Genomic DNA, 16,608 nt, shown 5'->3' on the forward strand with positions numbered 1-16,608 from the left:
CTGATGCTTAGAAACTCAGACACTCGTCTGCTTGAAATGTGACGTAGGCTTCTTCTAAGTATGCTTTAGATGTTCGAAGGAAAAATAAGTTTTGGAACGTGGAAGACTGTGTAAGAACGTCGGCCCCCCATTCCCTTGTTTTAATCCGGCCCTCTGGATTACTTCCTGCCTTAATTCTTCAAATCTCTCCTTTCACCCCACCCTGGGTGCCAAGCAAGCAGATTATATTTGCGCCGGAATTACGAATAGGGGTTTCACATAACAATTTATATTTTTTAGTCCCTGGTTCGTTTACACATGTACAGCAAGTGAATATACAACTGGTTTATTATGGACAGTATCGCAGTTCTTGGAATCATAACATTTCTAGTAGGATATATTGGTTTATTATACGTTGTTATATATATACATATTTACTTACTGCTTCCATGTGTGCATTTACATAATCAACCAATTTCCTTAATTCAACATAATTGCGCACCTATGGCTTACACCATCGGCACTTTCTTTACCGCAGAGTTAGCATAACTATCTCTGCGGGCCTACCCTCAGCTTAAACGATATTCCGTTCATTACAAATGGGTTTCCTTACGTCTTCACTCTTTCTTTTGGGCATCAATTATTCAATACGGAAATATCCACATATTCAAAGCTTTTTTCTAAAAGGGGACTTGGGACAGCACCAGGGGTTGGCTTACACCAAATGCTACATTATTATATCCAGTTTAGCCACCAAAAGTGGACTAAACTCGAGGAGACGTTCCTCTTTCGTCGATCAATGGGGAAACACTGTTTTTTTTGCTAAAGCCCACTGCCTTTTTTATAGTCGGGGTAAACGTCCGTGGACGTGGACCCTGTAGCGTTGGAAAAATTCCAATGCCAACGGTTTTTTGTAAGACAGCTAGCTCCCCCAACGGGGGAGATAAAAAACAGGGGAATCTAATATCCAGTAAAGCACAATCCAATAAGCACATACACTTACATGCAATAATAACAAAAAAGTACACTCATGGAAACATATTACTTAACCCTACACCCTGTACCTGGCCAGCAATTAATTAATACAATATACCAAAACCAGTAATGGTCAATCCGACTATTACAACTGAAATAGCAACAAGGAAGAAACCAACTCATATAAGCATAATCAGGATTTAGGTGTGGCAGGGCGATTATGTGGCCCCCCTCTCCATTGCAAGTAATGGACAGATTGATATGGTATATATTTTTTTTTATTTCGCTTTTCTTCCACTTTTGGCTAATTGAGATGAGGATTAATGGTTATAAGTCGATATAGATGAAAGTCTGCAGAATGCACTACACGGAGCACTATGTGAAAAGGTGTTGGCATTTGGGTGACTTAAGAAAGGATTATCCATTACACCCCCATATTTCACACGTCTACGACGCCAGGGGTTCCGGCTTCGAATCCCGGCCTGGGCATGTGTGTTTGTGATTGTACCTTCATCAATTTCATCGTGTCATCACTCATCCTCATCTTTGGTAAAGTAAAATAAACGAAATCAAGGAATCAATTGACACTCACAGTATGAGAAAACCAGTGATGTAATCCACTAAAAGGAAAGCCACTTTGTTTCCTGAAATGGTAACACAAAACTAAAATATTTTATTCATGAAAACAAATATTTACGCAAATATTTTGTTCTAACTTTTGCTAACCACTTTCAAAAAAAATGAGCTGAAATTCTAACCTGTGCACATCAGTCAAGTTAGCAAGATTTCCGTGGGTGCACTCTTCACTTGACAAACCACGTTTTCGATCAGCAGGCCCATCAAGGGTACATAGTGCTGCTGCACGCCGTAAACGCAGCTCCGACTTGCTACATATTTATTGACATTTTAATTAAGAACAGCCTTGCATTACGTTTGACATGGATGTTTACTGAGTCAAGGCACAGCATGTTGACCAGCACATCGTATTTTGAATTGCAAATCAGGAGTGATTTCCTGTTGAATTGTGTTTGCTCAACTTCATAGGCGATTAAACAAAAGACCGTGAATGCCGTATTCAAAGAATCGCATTGGCATGTTTACTTGCCCGTATTTTTACTAGTGATTAGTGTCTACGAAGTTGAAATTACGGAAATACAGGGTAATTCATAAGTTTGTGAAAACTTTTTAGAAATTCACCACAAATGCAACAGATAATGGAGGGTGTAAGGGGTTATCCTTCCATGTAGTCAACCTCACTTCCACATTGTACAACCTGGACTGCTTTGTGCAGACTAACGAGGATCTGGCGTCTGGATCTACGGCCAGTATAATCTTCGTAGGACTGTGTGCGGGTCGCCAGAACTACCGCGAAAGGGATTAAGCGCGAAAGTGAAATTTAATTCGTTTCGCGGTTATTCCTCTCGCGCTTATTCCGTTCGCTCTTAGTCCGTATCGTTCTTACCCCTTTCGCGCTTAATCCGTTTTGCGGTTGTTCCTTTCGCGCTTAATCCGGTTTTTAATTTTGGTTTCGCGCTTTATCAGTTTCACGGTTGGTCCTTTCGCTCTTATTCCATTTCGTGCTTAAACCTTTCGCGCTTATTCAGTTTCGCGGTTAAACTTTTCGCGCTTGTTCCTTCGTGTTTATACCGTTCGCGCTTGTTCCGCTTCGCTCTTATCCCTTTCGCGTTTAATCCTGTGTTACGTTTCGCGGTTGTGCTCTTTCGCACTTAATCCCTTTCGCGGTTATTGCACCGCCCCCTGTGTGCGTGTTGTCCTGTGTTTTGTCCTTCTGTGTGCTGAGTGCTCCTTTACATATTCAGCTTTCAACCGAAGTCAGAATATATTAATAGTATTTTAGTTAATTACAGTTATTTTAATTATGGTAAGGGGCTGGACCCCGTATAACGTGACGAATGCAAAATAGTATTTAAGTGCTGACGTATCCAAAATTTTAAATTTAAATAAAAAATCAATAAGAAACTGGTAGTGGTAATTCTGATGCCGACAAACTCTCCAAGTTTTTTGTACGCACCAGAACAGCATATGCTGAATCTCGTCCGCTAAATAAAGATTTATTATTATTATTATTATTATTATTATTATTATTATTATAAATGCTCTATTTGCCCACCTTTGCTGATGCGGCAGATATCTAAACGATACTGCATTTCGTTCCACACGTGTCGGGCAGCGTTCGTCTCGCTGTCCAAATAGACACAGAAAGAACTGTATTCAAGTTCGGAAGATTCAACAAATGCCTGTCTACTGTTTTCATCGCTTTTAATTGGTGACCATATACCACACAGTGGCGGATCCAGAAAACACGGTTGGGAGGGGCGAATTTAAGTCGGGTACCTGCCCCCACCGAGAATCAATACTAAGTTATACTTGCACTGTTTTGCGTAAACAAAAAATAACTCTATAAACAGGAACCAAGTTGACTTCAATGTTTTAGAGATTAGAGTATTATCACAGATTGTATTATTTTGCAAAATAGGGTCAAGGGCTAGGGTAGATTGTTATTAATGTTTGTCGTTATCAACATTGCATCCATCGCCAAGGTAATATGAACCATGTGATATGAGGAATGAAGCGAACAAACAAAGAAAACGAAGACTATTATCTCAAGGAGTCTCGGATTGGATCATTCCCTTTTGACTCATATTTCACAGTAGTTCGGATCAAATTTAAAATCTAGGTCCAGTTCCGATTAACCTACCATAAAGTTGGCTTAAATTAAACTTTAGGCAGTATTCTCTAGCCTTTTAAACTCTGTGATCAGACAGCACATTTAAGTCTTCAAAAATACGTATTAGTCATATCTGTATTATATCGAAAAATTAGCAGTTCTTCCCGTGAATCCACGCCTGATACGACACTACCAGGGGCGCCGACTTGTTAAAATTATTGGGGGGGGGGAGGCTCTGATCACTTAAATAAATTAATGAATGACTCACTCTATCCCTTTTTAAAGTTTTGGCCTCGGTGTTCGGAATCTCATAAAAGCTAGGGGTCTGCGGGATCCCGAAAAGTCGGGACCGGGATCGGGAATAAAATTTCCCGTCCCTATCCCGACTTGGGGAAATGATTTCCCGACTTTTCGGGATCATGCTCATTTTAAAATGTCGTTATTTCTCGACGTATTCTGCATTGTCAATTTCTGGAACTTATCGTAAATTGTTAGTTTTTAATCCAGAAATCACTTAAAGTAAAAATGACGTGTAGAATTCGAGATTTTCAGAGCTTCGGGAAATTTCGAACATTTCCCGTCCCGAAATTTTTTCCCGTCCCGATCCCGTCCCGCACACCCCTAATAAAAGCCCATGAATTCCTAAAAAATATCAATTTTTTTATTCACAGTTCGAATGCAGAATATTAATTGTCCACGGATGGATATGTCACAAGTTTCGTCAACCATAATAGCAAAATATTCCCGACTTTTAATATCTGCTACCACGGAGCGCAAAACAGATCTCCCTAATATATCAATGATCTCGTTCTGAATGTCATGTGAGAGCCATTTGTAGCCCGAACGTCCCATCCACTACCCTAGTTCATGCACATCGTCTTTTGAAACTCTTTTTAGTAAAAATTTTAACAATACTCGTAATTACCTACTTAGTATATAGTAATAAGTCATGTGTTTTGCTGTCTCTGGTCATAGCCCCCCAAAAAAGTTGATGGTTTAGCGTTCTCAGCCCCCCGAAGTTGATGGTCTAGAACATTTCAAATGTTTATTTAAAGTTAAGTTCATGTGGCACAATTCAGAGTAAACTTTACAAGAGAGGCAAAATAATACATTAGATCCTCTTAAGCAAAATTATTTTGGGGGCTCTGCCCCCAAATCGTTAATATTGGGGCGATCGTGCCCCCAAGCCCCATGGAGTCGCCGCCAATGGACACTACACTGCTCCAGAACGTAGTGCAAACGGTGCAGACAGCAAATACACTTTGGGACACTAACCAAACCATCGGTGTTGCACTTTGTAACGCGTGAGTGCAAGGAGAATCGAAAACTGCAGCGAACTAGACGGAGGTGATTCCTCACGAATTCCTGCTCGAAATCGTCGCTGCACAGTCGCAGTGGATAAGGTCCTTACGTATTCCAACACACAGAGAATAAGAAAATGAAGAGAATTAAAGAGCCAGACAGAGAGCGAGAGAAAAGGAAAGATACTAAAAACATAAATCGGAGACAAAGAGAAATAAAGAACAAACACGAAGACGGAGAGAGAAATAGAGACGCGGCAGACAGACAGAGAAAGAAATAGGGAAGAGAAAGAAAGAAATACAGAAGCTAGAGAGGACGAAATAAACAGAGAAGCGAGAGAGAGAAAGAGATAGAGAAGCGAGCGAGAGAGAGGAAGAAAGAGAAATATAGAACAAATCGAGGCAAAGTTCCACGAACCCAAACACAAGCAAACCCTAAAAAAATAACCCTTAAATAAATCGAATGAGAAAACGTATTGTCCCATGTAGAAAGAGAGAGGAAGAAGGGCGAAGAACAGCAGAAGATCGACAGAGAGAAAAATAAGAAACAGAAGATGGGAGAGAAAAAGAAACGATGAAGAAAAAACGAAGTAAACACCAAAGCAGTGGCACTAAACTGGCAAAAGAAGACAGATATAAAGTACAAGGAAAGAAATGGAGAAAAGAGTTACAAACAAAGAGAAAGGAAGAAGGAGAAGTTGGTAATTTTATCTTATTCCAAGGGAAGTCAAGTCTTCCAGTAGGTAATCCCTTTTCAGCTGTCTATGTGTACCTTACACTAACAATACCGTAACGCATTAGAAAATGAAAGAGAATTAGGCCAGCCTCGCACTGTCCTGATGTGCGTCCTCACTTCTGGTTAAACCTCCTTACTTCGGGATTCTGTGAGAGCTTGTCCTCAGTTAGAAACCGTCTTTAAAAATATCCTCAAGTCCATTGAACGAAGCAGAACCAAGGACTGCACTGGCCAACTGAAATCAGAAAAAAAAGAAGCTTAATATATGTTCGACTGTATATTTTAGGCAACTTTATTAGAGAAAAAGTTGAGGGGAACATTTTTTTTATTGAAGTGTCTGCTAATTACTCTTTTATAGTCCACTTGCCTAAATTTCCTACTACCACATTGATATAGTATTTTCACACGAGTATTTTGAACTGAATAGTCACACATATTTGCTGTACTTAGCAGTGCATAAAACAAATTTGTAGTTTTCATTCATTGATTTAGTTTATTTTACTTCCCTTTCTGCCACTTTTGGCTAATCGGGAAAATCTCTAGTGTTGCTATATATGAGGATAGTTTTTAACTGCTTCGTGGCTTTCAAAGTAAATGTCAAAATAGATGTTTTATGAACAAAAAAAATGTTAATGTAAAAATGTTAAGCTTGATAGGAATACATTTCAAGACAGTACGGAGAAGTACGGAAAACAGTACCGCAACTGTATACTAGTGTATCCGTAAAATGGTAGTAGATCAACGTGAAATAAAATTTGTTATAAACTCACATTCACTGCCCGAACTACGCAAGTTGTGTTCAGTGACGGGCGCAGAATTTTTGTAAGGAGGGAGTTACGTAAAGTTGTTTTAGTAGTCAGCTCTAATTCTGCCATATTTTTCTGCCTTTGACGTTCTTTTTTTATTTTTAGGAATACTGGGCAACAGGGGGGGTTGGTGCCCCAAACACCCCCTTGGGCACGCCACTGTCTGCGTTTTTCAACAGTGCCAATGTTATTATTTTATTCTTTGTTGAGGAAACGTTATTTTCCCTTTTCTTCAACGGTTAATAGCATCTAAATTTCGTGAAGTGAAGTGGTACGTATATCGTGTTTGTGCAGTCGCCATTTGTAAGGACTGTGAGAGACCCCTGTTGGTGTCCTCCCGAACTGAGGACGTAAAAAAATCTTATGGAAGTTTCAAGTGAGGACGGACATAAGTACAATGTGAGACTAGGATTAGCAGATTCTTGGGAAGCTTGAGTCCGGCCACAGTTCGTCTGTTGCAAATCTCATTTGTCACGTGTGGTCGAGGATTGAAATTTAAAGACCGCGTTATGGGAACATCTCAACAACTGTGGCTAACCTCGAGAAAGAGCATAACAAGCGAGTGAATACAAACATGGAGGTAACGAAATCGAAACTTCCCTGCATGATCTTCAGTTGAAACCACAACTTCTCACGCTGTTCCGTGAGAATCGGACACGGCTCCCTGTAAGCTCTTGCGATTCGCGGCAAGGTCAGATTCTAGCCCTTGCACACAGGCACGTATCGAGAAATATGTTTCGGGAGAGATCCTTACAAACCAGCGTTTGGATTGTAGCCAAGTTACAATTAAGCCGGGCAGTAGCGTACGCAGGATTTCATCAAGGGGGGGTGTTATTTCGAAAACTTTCTACAAATTCACATTAACATTGTTTTATTATACTTTAATAATAATAATAATAATAATAACAATAAATTAATTAATAATTCTTATAATTAATTAATTAGTTTAATTACTACTAATAATTACTATTTATGAAAGAAATAGAACAAAATTACATTTCTTTTGTTTCTTTGTTACAAAATAATTGTCTAGTCAACGGTTATTTGTATATGATAAGTGAGACATTTTAAGTGTGAAGAAAATCCATAAAAGCAAGCAAATATATTAAATTTATTGAAATAATCGAAATATGAAACTCATTCAAGGAGCCGCGCTGGTCTAGTCTGACAACTTCGTGGGATATCCGGGTTCGATTCCCGGAATTGGTTGGAATTTATCCAGCCTTGTCTCCGCACCCAGCCTCATAGCAATTGGGTACCTGACAGCAACCCTGGGGGATGAAGGCTGCCGGAGCATGGTGCCGATCACATCACCTGCAAAATAGATAGAGAATCTTTGGGGCCCACCACACCACTACGTGTGCCTTCATGGCACGGTGCTATATGCACGGGGCAATTTACATTACCTTTATCTATGGAACTCGCCCAGGATGATGATGAAGCGCGAGAATACATGTTGCTAAATTTCACTGAGTCTATGTTTTCGTTGAGAAGTAAGTTTATAGACGTTCCAACACATTTATCACTTCTAGGTGATTCACAAAGCACTTCTTCAACATTATTTAATGATGTGGATGTAGACTCAGCATCACTTGAGAGTTCACAAGGGGATGTGAAATCGGGAAGAACGTTTGCAATAACGTCGGCACACTGCGACGAAGCAAGGAATTTTCACAATTCTCGCGAGAGTCACTGCGCGACTTTTTGCAAAAAAAATAATCAAAATTGAACTTTGCGGCCGCTTAGATTGTGTTTGGAATGTTGTGTTTTTCTTCATGCTGCATGGGAATAATAATTCAAATTATTATTATTATTATTATTATTATTACTGTCGCAGATCTTTGACTGTGATAAATTAGCAATTTTTAATTTTTTTCTGCAGCATTTTCCATAATATTTCAAAAGCTCAAGGGGGGTTTAAACCCGGTAACCCCCCTTGCGTACGCCACTGAAGCCGGGCTCACACACTGGTAGAAGCGAGGAGAAGTGTCATTGGAGGAAATTACATTTCTTCAAGAGCATACCTAGGTATCGACTAACGAGATTTACATTGACTTTGCTGTACGACTTGACAATAATAAACAAACTTCTGGTTTACTAAAAGAAAAATCGAAAGACATACATATTTTTGTTATGAATACGTAATTTTTACAAGTATAAGGTTTTACCTTGAACATTCTAAGTTCTATTTTCAAATTTAAAAACATGTGACGATTTATTATAATTTGATGACAATGACAAGGGCTCGGTCGTAAAACATGACAAGTGACATTTTGGTCATTTTTGAGTTACAAAGTAAAATGCACCATCCTTCAATTTTCGAGTGAAATTGCCATGTCATACAATTTGCATTGGATTCAGTGAAGCCTTCTGAAATTAGAAAACACAACGCGAGAACAATTTATCTACAGTATAGCTTCTAATAACCTTTTTTCTTAATGAACTGAGAAATGACCAAGATGTCACTTACCATGTTTTACACCCAACCCCTTCAATTAATGTCATTTTTGGATCCTTATCAGTGGAGAAGAGAGCAGCATTTTTGAGTTATGTTTTTTCCAGTTTTCTTAAAGTGACAATATCTGTAACTTAGTTACTTTTCAAAATGAGTAACTGTAACTATAACTGAGTTACTTTGTTACCAGAGTAACTGTAATTTGTTAACTCTTTTTTTAAAAGGGTGGGAAGTCCCGAAGAAAGCCCGCCTCCACCCGCATACATTCGAGGGTATGCGCTTAGTGTCCTGGTACCATTATCTAAACGGTTCCCCCGTTTTTTATTCTCTTTTACATCTTTATTTTTAATTTAATACATAATACATAAATACAAAAATAAGAAAAGTATAGTATTCAATACATACATTGGTAACTTCAAAATTATATTATTGTATTGACCCATTCTGGTGACCGGAACAGGTTTTTGACAAAATATTTTTTTTATTTATTTAAGGATTTTAGTTTTTTTTGGTAATTAGTTAAACTATTAGTAATGTAGTTTAATGTTGAGTTTTTTGGGTTTTTCTATGTTAGTTTGTGGTTACTTTTAGTTATCTAACTGTTGTTATTTTGGGTATGTTATAAATACGTATGACAACCATTGTGAATTTTTTTAAACTTTTAAAAGTCCACGTCGTGCATTTTTAACTGATGATATGATATGATATGATATGATGATATGATTTATTTGCATCCAAGAACTACAATTTTGTACAAGTAGGTGCATCTGTAGTATAGGACATGTCAAGCAGAAGTACATGATAATAAAGTTTGGTAATTTTAACATAAGATACACGCATATATATTGGTGTATTATAAACCCTTGCATATGAAGATATTATACTATACAATTTCAGTTTGATGTGCAACAGCAAGCCCCTGCATGTATGGTAACTAACCATACCTTTTAACATTTATTCTGGGTACACATAGTATTATAGGACATGTCAAATAGAAATACATGATAATAAAGTTTGGTAATTTTAACATAAGATACATTGCATATAAAGATATTATACTTGAAAAATTTCAGTTTGATGTGCAACAGCAAGCTCTGCATGTATGGTAACTAACCTAACCATACCTTTTAACATTAATTCTGGTTACAGATACACAAGACCTTCAAAAGATGAGTGTTGCCTCTGTATATTCTTGTATGCTGTAAAATGAATGTTTTATTAGCATGGTTTTGATTTTATTTTTAAACTTTTCCACTATTGGTTCGTGTCTTAACTCTCTGGGCAACTTGTTATACAGGTCAACTGCTGAGTTTCTAGGTCCCTTCTCTTCATTCGAATTTTATCTTTATTTCTCATGTTCAGGCTATGGATATCTTCATTGGTTTTGAAAGTACTAATATTTTGTTTGATGTATACCAGACATTTATAGATATACTTGTACAAACAGGGTAATGTCAGCAAGCGGAAGTTACGGAAGAGATTTCTGCACGAATATTTCCCATTGACCCCTGCCACAATTCGAAGTGCTCTTTTTTGTAATTTAAACAGTATGGAGCTATGTACCTTGTTTCCCCAGCTCATGATTCCATACCTTATTACTGATTCAAAGTTTGCTACATAGAGACTTCTAACAGACCAAAAGCTGGTAATGTTTACCATTACACGCAGTGCAAAACAGACTTTACTTAATTTTTGTTGAAGCATGTCGATGTGGTTTGAGAATTTCAAGTGTTCATCTAAAACAATACCCAGAAATGTAGATTCTTTTGCGTGCATTAAGTCTGTATTTTAGGACTTAACATTACTATTTCACTGTTTCTTTGTTTGAGAGGCTGTAAAATTTATGTACTTTGTTTTGCTTGTATTTAGAATTAAATTATTTCCTTGAAACCAGATATCAAACTTTAGCAATGTGTTGTTTACTTTATTTTTTAAGGCATGCTCACAGTGATCTGTTAATATAATGTTTGTGTCATCTGCATACAATATAGCCCGTGCCCCATCCAAAAGTTTTGGCATTTCGTTTACGTATAGCAGGAATAGAAAAGGTCCAAGTATGCTACCTTGGGGAACTCCACAATTTATTTTTTGAACTGGAGATTGATTATATAAGTATATTGTATTTCCATAAGCATTTAGGTAACATATTTCTACAAAATGTTTTCTTTCATGAAGATATTATCTAAACCATTTATGTGCTAGTCCTCGTATGCCATAATTTTCTAGTTTGTTTAGGAGAATTTCGTGATTGACTGAGTCAAAGGCTTTTGTCAGGTCACAGAAAATCCCAAGTGTGTGTTTGCAGTTATCAAGTGATTCACCCACTTGTTCAATGAAATCAATCAGGGCTGAATTTGTGCTTTTTTGCTTTGTGAAACCGTGTTGTGTCTTGCTTAGTACTGAATACTTTTCACAGAATTTTTAAACTTTTATTAGCATTGCACGTTCAAAAATTTTTGAGAACACAGAAAGTTGTGATATAGATGGCTACATCTTTTGAATCATTTTTCTTGTATATTGGTTTTACAATTGCTATTTTTAGTCTGTCAGGAAAGATACCTGTTTCAAAGGAATGATTTATGATCAGCGGCGGCTCGTGACTTTTCACAGATGCGTGCTATAGGTAGATGTTGTTTCTTGCATTTACAATTATCCCCTCCCCCCCGCCAAAACATACAAATTTACACACTCACTTGGAGCTGCTAGCGTACGCAGGGTTTTTTCCGAGGGGTCTGGAATTGTAAATGTCTGTATTGCATAGCTGCTTTCTACGTACGGCCGGAATAAAGTATAAAATATTTTGCAATCGCCGATTTAAACCATCATCTTCAGTTATTCAAAGACAAAAATTGTAATCGGAGATCATTTTAAGGGGTGTTTGCATTTAACACTAATTTTTTTTTCTTTGTTTCCGAGTTCTTTGCTGCTTTCATCCAAAACTCAAAATTTTGAGATGGGATGTAGCCCCCATCAATTACCTAGCCCCAACCTCTCGAACGCCACTGTCCTTTACAATGACTGCTCCATATGCCATGCGCATGTCCATGAACCGCGCGAAAAAAAATCGTGTCTGATTCTGTAAAGCTATCCGCAAACTTTCTTCTTATACTGAGATGACAACACTTACCGTGCTGTGGATCTGTGTAGCACGCTAGCAGACGGATTTCGCGAGCTGATTGGCTCCGACCATACCTCCCCCGTTGAACCGAGGGGCATTCGGCCAGATTCGGCGCGCGGCGAGGTGGTGAAAACGTGCTATAAAGCCAATAGCACGGTATTCGTTGTAGCTTAACAGCGTGCGGAAAATATTATAGCGCGCTGCAAATTTTTGAGCCTCTTAACGTGAGAAGTTTCATTTCACTGCAGTGTTTTATTAAACTTCTTCAATCTATGAAATGTGTCCCTTTCTTTCATTTCATTTTAGTAAATTGAATAACGTGCTATAGCACGGTAGCACGTATTAAGCAGCCGCCACTGTTTATGATGTGTAGGAGAGGTTTACAAAGCTGTTTGTAGCAACCTTTAATCAGAAAATCTGGTATTTCATCAAATCCAAATGAGTGCTTGTTTTTTAATGACCTGAATATTTCCCTTAATTCTAGCTCAGAAATTGGTGATATGAAGGTTGATTTTGGCCAGCACATGGTACCGAGTTTATAAAGAAGGTGTTGAATACATTTGCTACACCATATGGACTAGTTAATTCTTTGCCTTTTACATTTAATGTTATGTTTTTTCTTGTGTTTGAGTTTTATGGAGGATAAAGTTTTACATTGAGAGACATCAAAGTTGATATGTTAATCAGAAAATCAAATTTCAGAACAAATGCAGACAATTTCAAATCGAAGTGACATGTATGTATAGTCACTGGCAATAAAATGCGACAGGTCATGGAATAGCGATTTGTCTGCAATGCGTTATGTTCGTTCCCTATCTCTACGGTGAACACTCTTCAATAGCAACTTTTCAATAGGAAGATCTGCCATGGTCGTAGATTTTGGCAAGACACCTTACGCATTTCTGGGATCCAATTTTTATTGCGGGTGACTGTACCTGCATGTGATTGATTCGTTTTCAAACGACATGTGTCGCCTGTTATTTGGTTGCAGAAGCTGCCTAAGCCACTACAGAATAATGGACGGAGTGATTCATTTAGCGAAGGCAATTGTTGCGTCCTCTCGTGCACGTTCTGTGGGCGATGGAATCGCTGTATAGCCTCAGAAGGTTCTGGGTTCAGTTCTCGATTTCATTGTGTATTTAATTTAATCTTTATTCATCCCCATCGTTGGAATTGCGGACCTCCCTGATGGCGCAGTGGTAGCGTCGTCGCCTTGGGATCAAGGGGTCCCGCGTTCGATACCCGGTAAAGGCACACAGTGGTTCGGATCTCGCTTTAAGGCAAAACTAATTGCTTATCTTAGTTGTAACAAAAATTCTATCCCCTGGAAAATTTTTGGTGGGCGGAATTTTATAGGGCAAACTTGTTGGTGGGGAAATTCCCCCCTGTCCCTCCAGGATTTGGCATCCTGGTATAAATTGATTATTTTTAATAATAATTACAGGAACGCATTCTTCTGTTACAATTGTTTATTTCTCTTCGTCGCAGGTTTCGACGCAGGGTAGCTTCCGAGTGACAGAAACTGGAGGTGACCAAGTGTTCCGACCAATCCCCGAACGTACAGCGAGCATCTTCCAGCCGATCACCCTGCCGCCCGCAACGCCACCTACGAGCTTGACCACCACCGAAGGCAACGGCGCCGCCAACGGAAGTATCTCGAACTACCTGAAAGGCGATGAAAGCTCCGAGCGCTACAGAGCCGAACGGTCGGGGAGTTTTGTCAGTGAAAGCAGTCGAAACGGTAACAGCCTGGGATCGAGTGGTAACATGTTGGTGTCCGGCATCGAACTCCGCACGCACTCGCCGAATCTGGAAAATGGATCAGCGGCGCCGACGAAGATGTCCACAATGGGGTCCAGGACGACGCTTATCGAGAACACCAGCAGGTTGAATGTTAAGGTAGGTGCGCATTTTCTTTCGTTTTCATTTTTACGTCAAGGTACGTTGTTGCTTCAGTCACATTTTGACCATTCAGAAGTGAGTGTTGTAATCAATGCATGAAGTAGAGAAGGATGTTATTACCCAAGTAGCAATAATTACGCGGAACGACTTAAGATGACCGGGACCCCTCTCCGATTTTCTTCATATTTGACATACTCGCTAATTGAGGCCTCCTAATCACAAATCTGAAGTTAAAAGTTGTCGGAAACGTCTAGAAATTGCAAAATAAGCGAAAATAAGGCGTTAGTTTTCGGAATGGAAACCGTCGATTTTCGCGAAATTTTTTGTTTCACAAGGAAATATATATATTCCTGATACAACCACGACACCAAATTTTAACTATGTTTGCCTAACCTAACCGAAACTAACCTAACCACACGTCAATGGTTCGCAATTATTTTGCAATTTCTAGACGTTTCCGACAAATTTTAACTTCAGATTCGTCATTATCAGGCCTCAATTAGTAAGTATGCCAAATATGAAGAAAATCGGAGAGGGGTCAGGTCATCTTAAGTCGTACCAATTTGATTACTCACTAATTATGGAGCTACGAAACTGACATTTTGACGGTCCGTCGCAATTAGCCTTACACCCCATCCGAACCATGCACGAGTAGCCCCACAAACCATTCACGGATAGCCTCACGAAGCATGCGCGGTTAGGTTAGGCTAACATAGTTAAAATTTGGGGTCGTATTAATATAAGGAATTCATATTTCGTTTAAGTATTCGAAACACAAAAATCTTGCGATAAACATTGGTTTCCTTGAGATGATGAAGAAATCGAGGATGTCGGTTGGGATCACAGACCCTCTTATTTTGCAAGTTCTAGACTTGACCGCCAAATTTTAACTTCAGATTCGTGATTACGAGGCCTGAATTACTGAGTATGTGAAATATGAAAGAAATTGGGGAGGGGCCTTGTATTGTAAAATCGCTCCGAAGCGAGTGTTGTAATCAATGCTTGAAGTAGAGAAGGATGTTATCTCCCCAGTAGCAATAATTATTCAAAGCATCCTCCCAGCTCTCGCATTTGCTCTGTTGAAATAAAGAAGCATCCCCCCCAGCTAGCCTCAACGCTCAAACAAGCATCCCTCCCCAACCTCCTAATAATTTCCACTTCGTGCAATGGTTGCAGCTCTGTTTGAAGCTAAATTCGGTTGTAATAGAGTCTCGATTCATTTGGTTTATTTTACTTCGCTTTTCTGCCACTTTTGACTAATCGCGAAGATGAAGACGAAAGGTGATTAGATTAAATGGATGAAGGGACAATCACAAACATACATGTACAGCCGCACAGAGCTGTAACCTGAGCCCAGGGTGTGATACGTGAAGGTGACGTTGACATTTGGCTGCTTACGGAAAGGTTACCCCTTACACCCCTTAATAGAACCTAAACTACAAACAAATTGTTGAACAGTTGTTCAAAATTGCAAAATTTCAATTTTCATTCGATTGGAATAGAAGTAGCTCACTAGAAAACTAAATTAACTTTCTGCACATATACTCATCTTCACTTTTACAACGTCCAGCTGTTGCATTGTAATAGAGCTCTACAATCACCGAAATGTATTTCCGAGTTGTCAGGGGTCTTAGGTTCAAATCTTTTATGGTCTTCGAGAGTGGACTACAAAGGTAGAAAGCAGACCCCCCCACATATACAAGTTTAGGGTTTCAGAGTTCGATTCGGTGTGTAAGGGGTGAAAAGACTGCGGGAAACAGAATTTCATCAGTGGTTGACTGCCTTTTCTTTGGGAACTTCTCTTGTTGACTTCTAGCCACATTTAAAACCTTGCCTTCTGCTTTTTTTTCCTTTTGCCTGTCCGGATTAAGCAAAGTCCGGCTTATCGGGATCCGTATTAACGAGGTTTTACTGTATATGTTTATGATTGTCCAATCATCCATTTCATCTTATCACCATTCATTCTCATAGTCGCGATTAGCCAAAAGTGGAAGTAAGGTGAAGTAAAATATATCACATCAATCAGTTTGATTCATGACGAGAAAAGAGATTTTGTGGTTTAGACCGCACATAGTTATATTGCCGATTAACTTACCGTGCATAGATTTCAAATAAACGCACTTTACAACTTGCATGCTATTGCATGCCATTTTTACACACTGGACTTTTCTTGGACTCCCACATAGCGTTGGCTAATGCTATCACCTTGTAATCAAAAGTTGTCAGGTTCAGTTCACTAGCTCACTACTGGAGACTCTCCAGGGACACTCTAGTCTACTGCCCTCTTGTTCGCTGTTATTGTTCTAGCATCACCTTCAAACAATGTACCCCATCGGTGGATGAATTAACTGGATATCAAATTTTAAAAGTGTTTTATTTAAATTTCTGTTCTTCTGGACAATGAAATTGATGTTTATAATATTAAATTTGCACGAGTCAATGAAATAAATTTTATTATTTGTTGAAATATATCTTCTTGATTTGATTTTCGTTATTTAGCTTCCCTTTTCTGCCACTGGCTAATTGCCACTATAAGGATGACTCATGATGAAATAGATGAAAACACTCATATCCAGGCCCAAGACTGGATTAGAACCCAGAATCCTAGTGTCGTAGCGCGCTGTGAGAATATATATTCGGTGTATGT

The 16,608-nt window shown here is 38.8% G+C and overlaps 1 protein-coding gene across 1 annotated transcript in view; it reads left to right on the forward strand.

Moving 5' to 3' along the window:
- The window catches only part of LOC145998927 (sodium-dependent nutrient amino acid transporter 1-like), a 137,734-nt gene that overhangs the window by 12,136 nt on the left and 108,990 nt on the right, over nucleotides 1–16,608 (forward strand). The window contains exon 2 of the mRNA XM_083135718.1: nucleotides 13,548–13,958. Coding sequence (XP_082991844.1) covers nucleotides 13,548–13,958 — 411 coding nt within the window. The remainder of the gene's footprint in view (nucleotides 1–13,547; nucleotides 13,959–16,608) is intronic.

Source organism: Lepisma saccharinum, chromosome 14 (assembly GCF_977018435.1).
Source record: "Lepisma saccharinum chromosome 14, izLepSacc3.1, whole genome shotgun sequence".
Lineage (NCBI taxonomy): Eukaryota > Metazoa > Arthropoda > Insecta > Zygentoma > Lepismatidae > Lepisma > Lepisma saccharinum.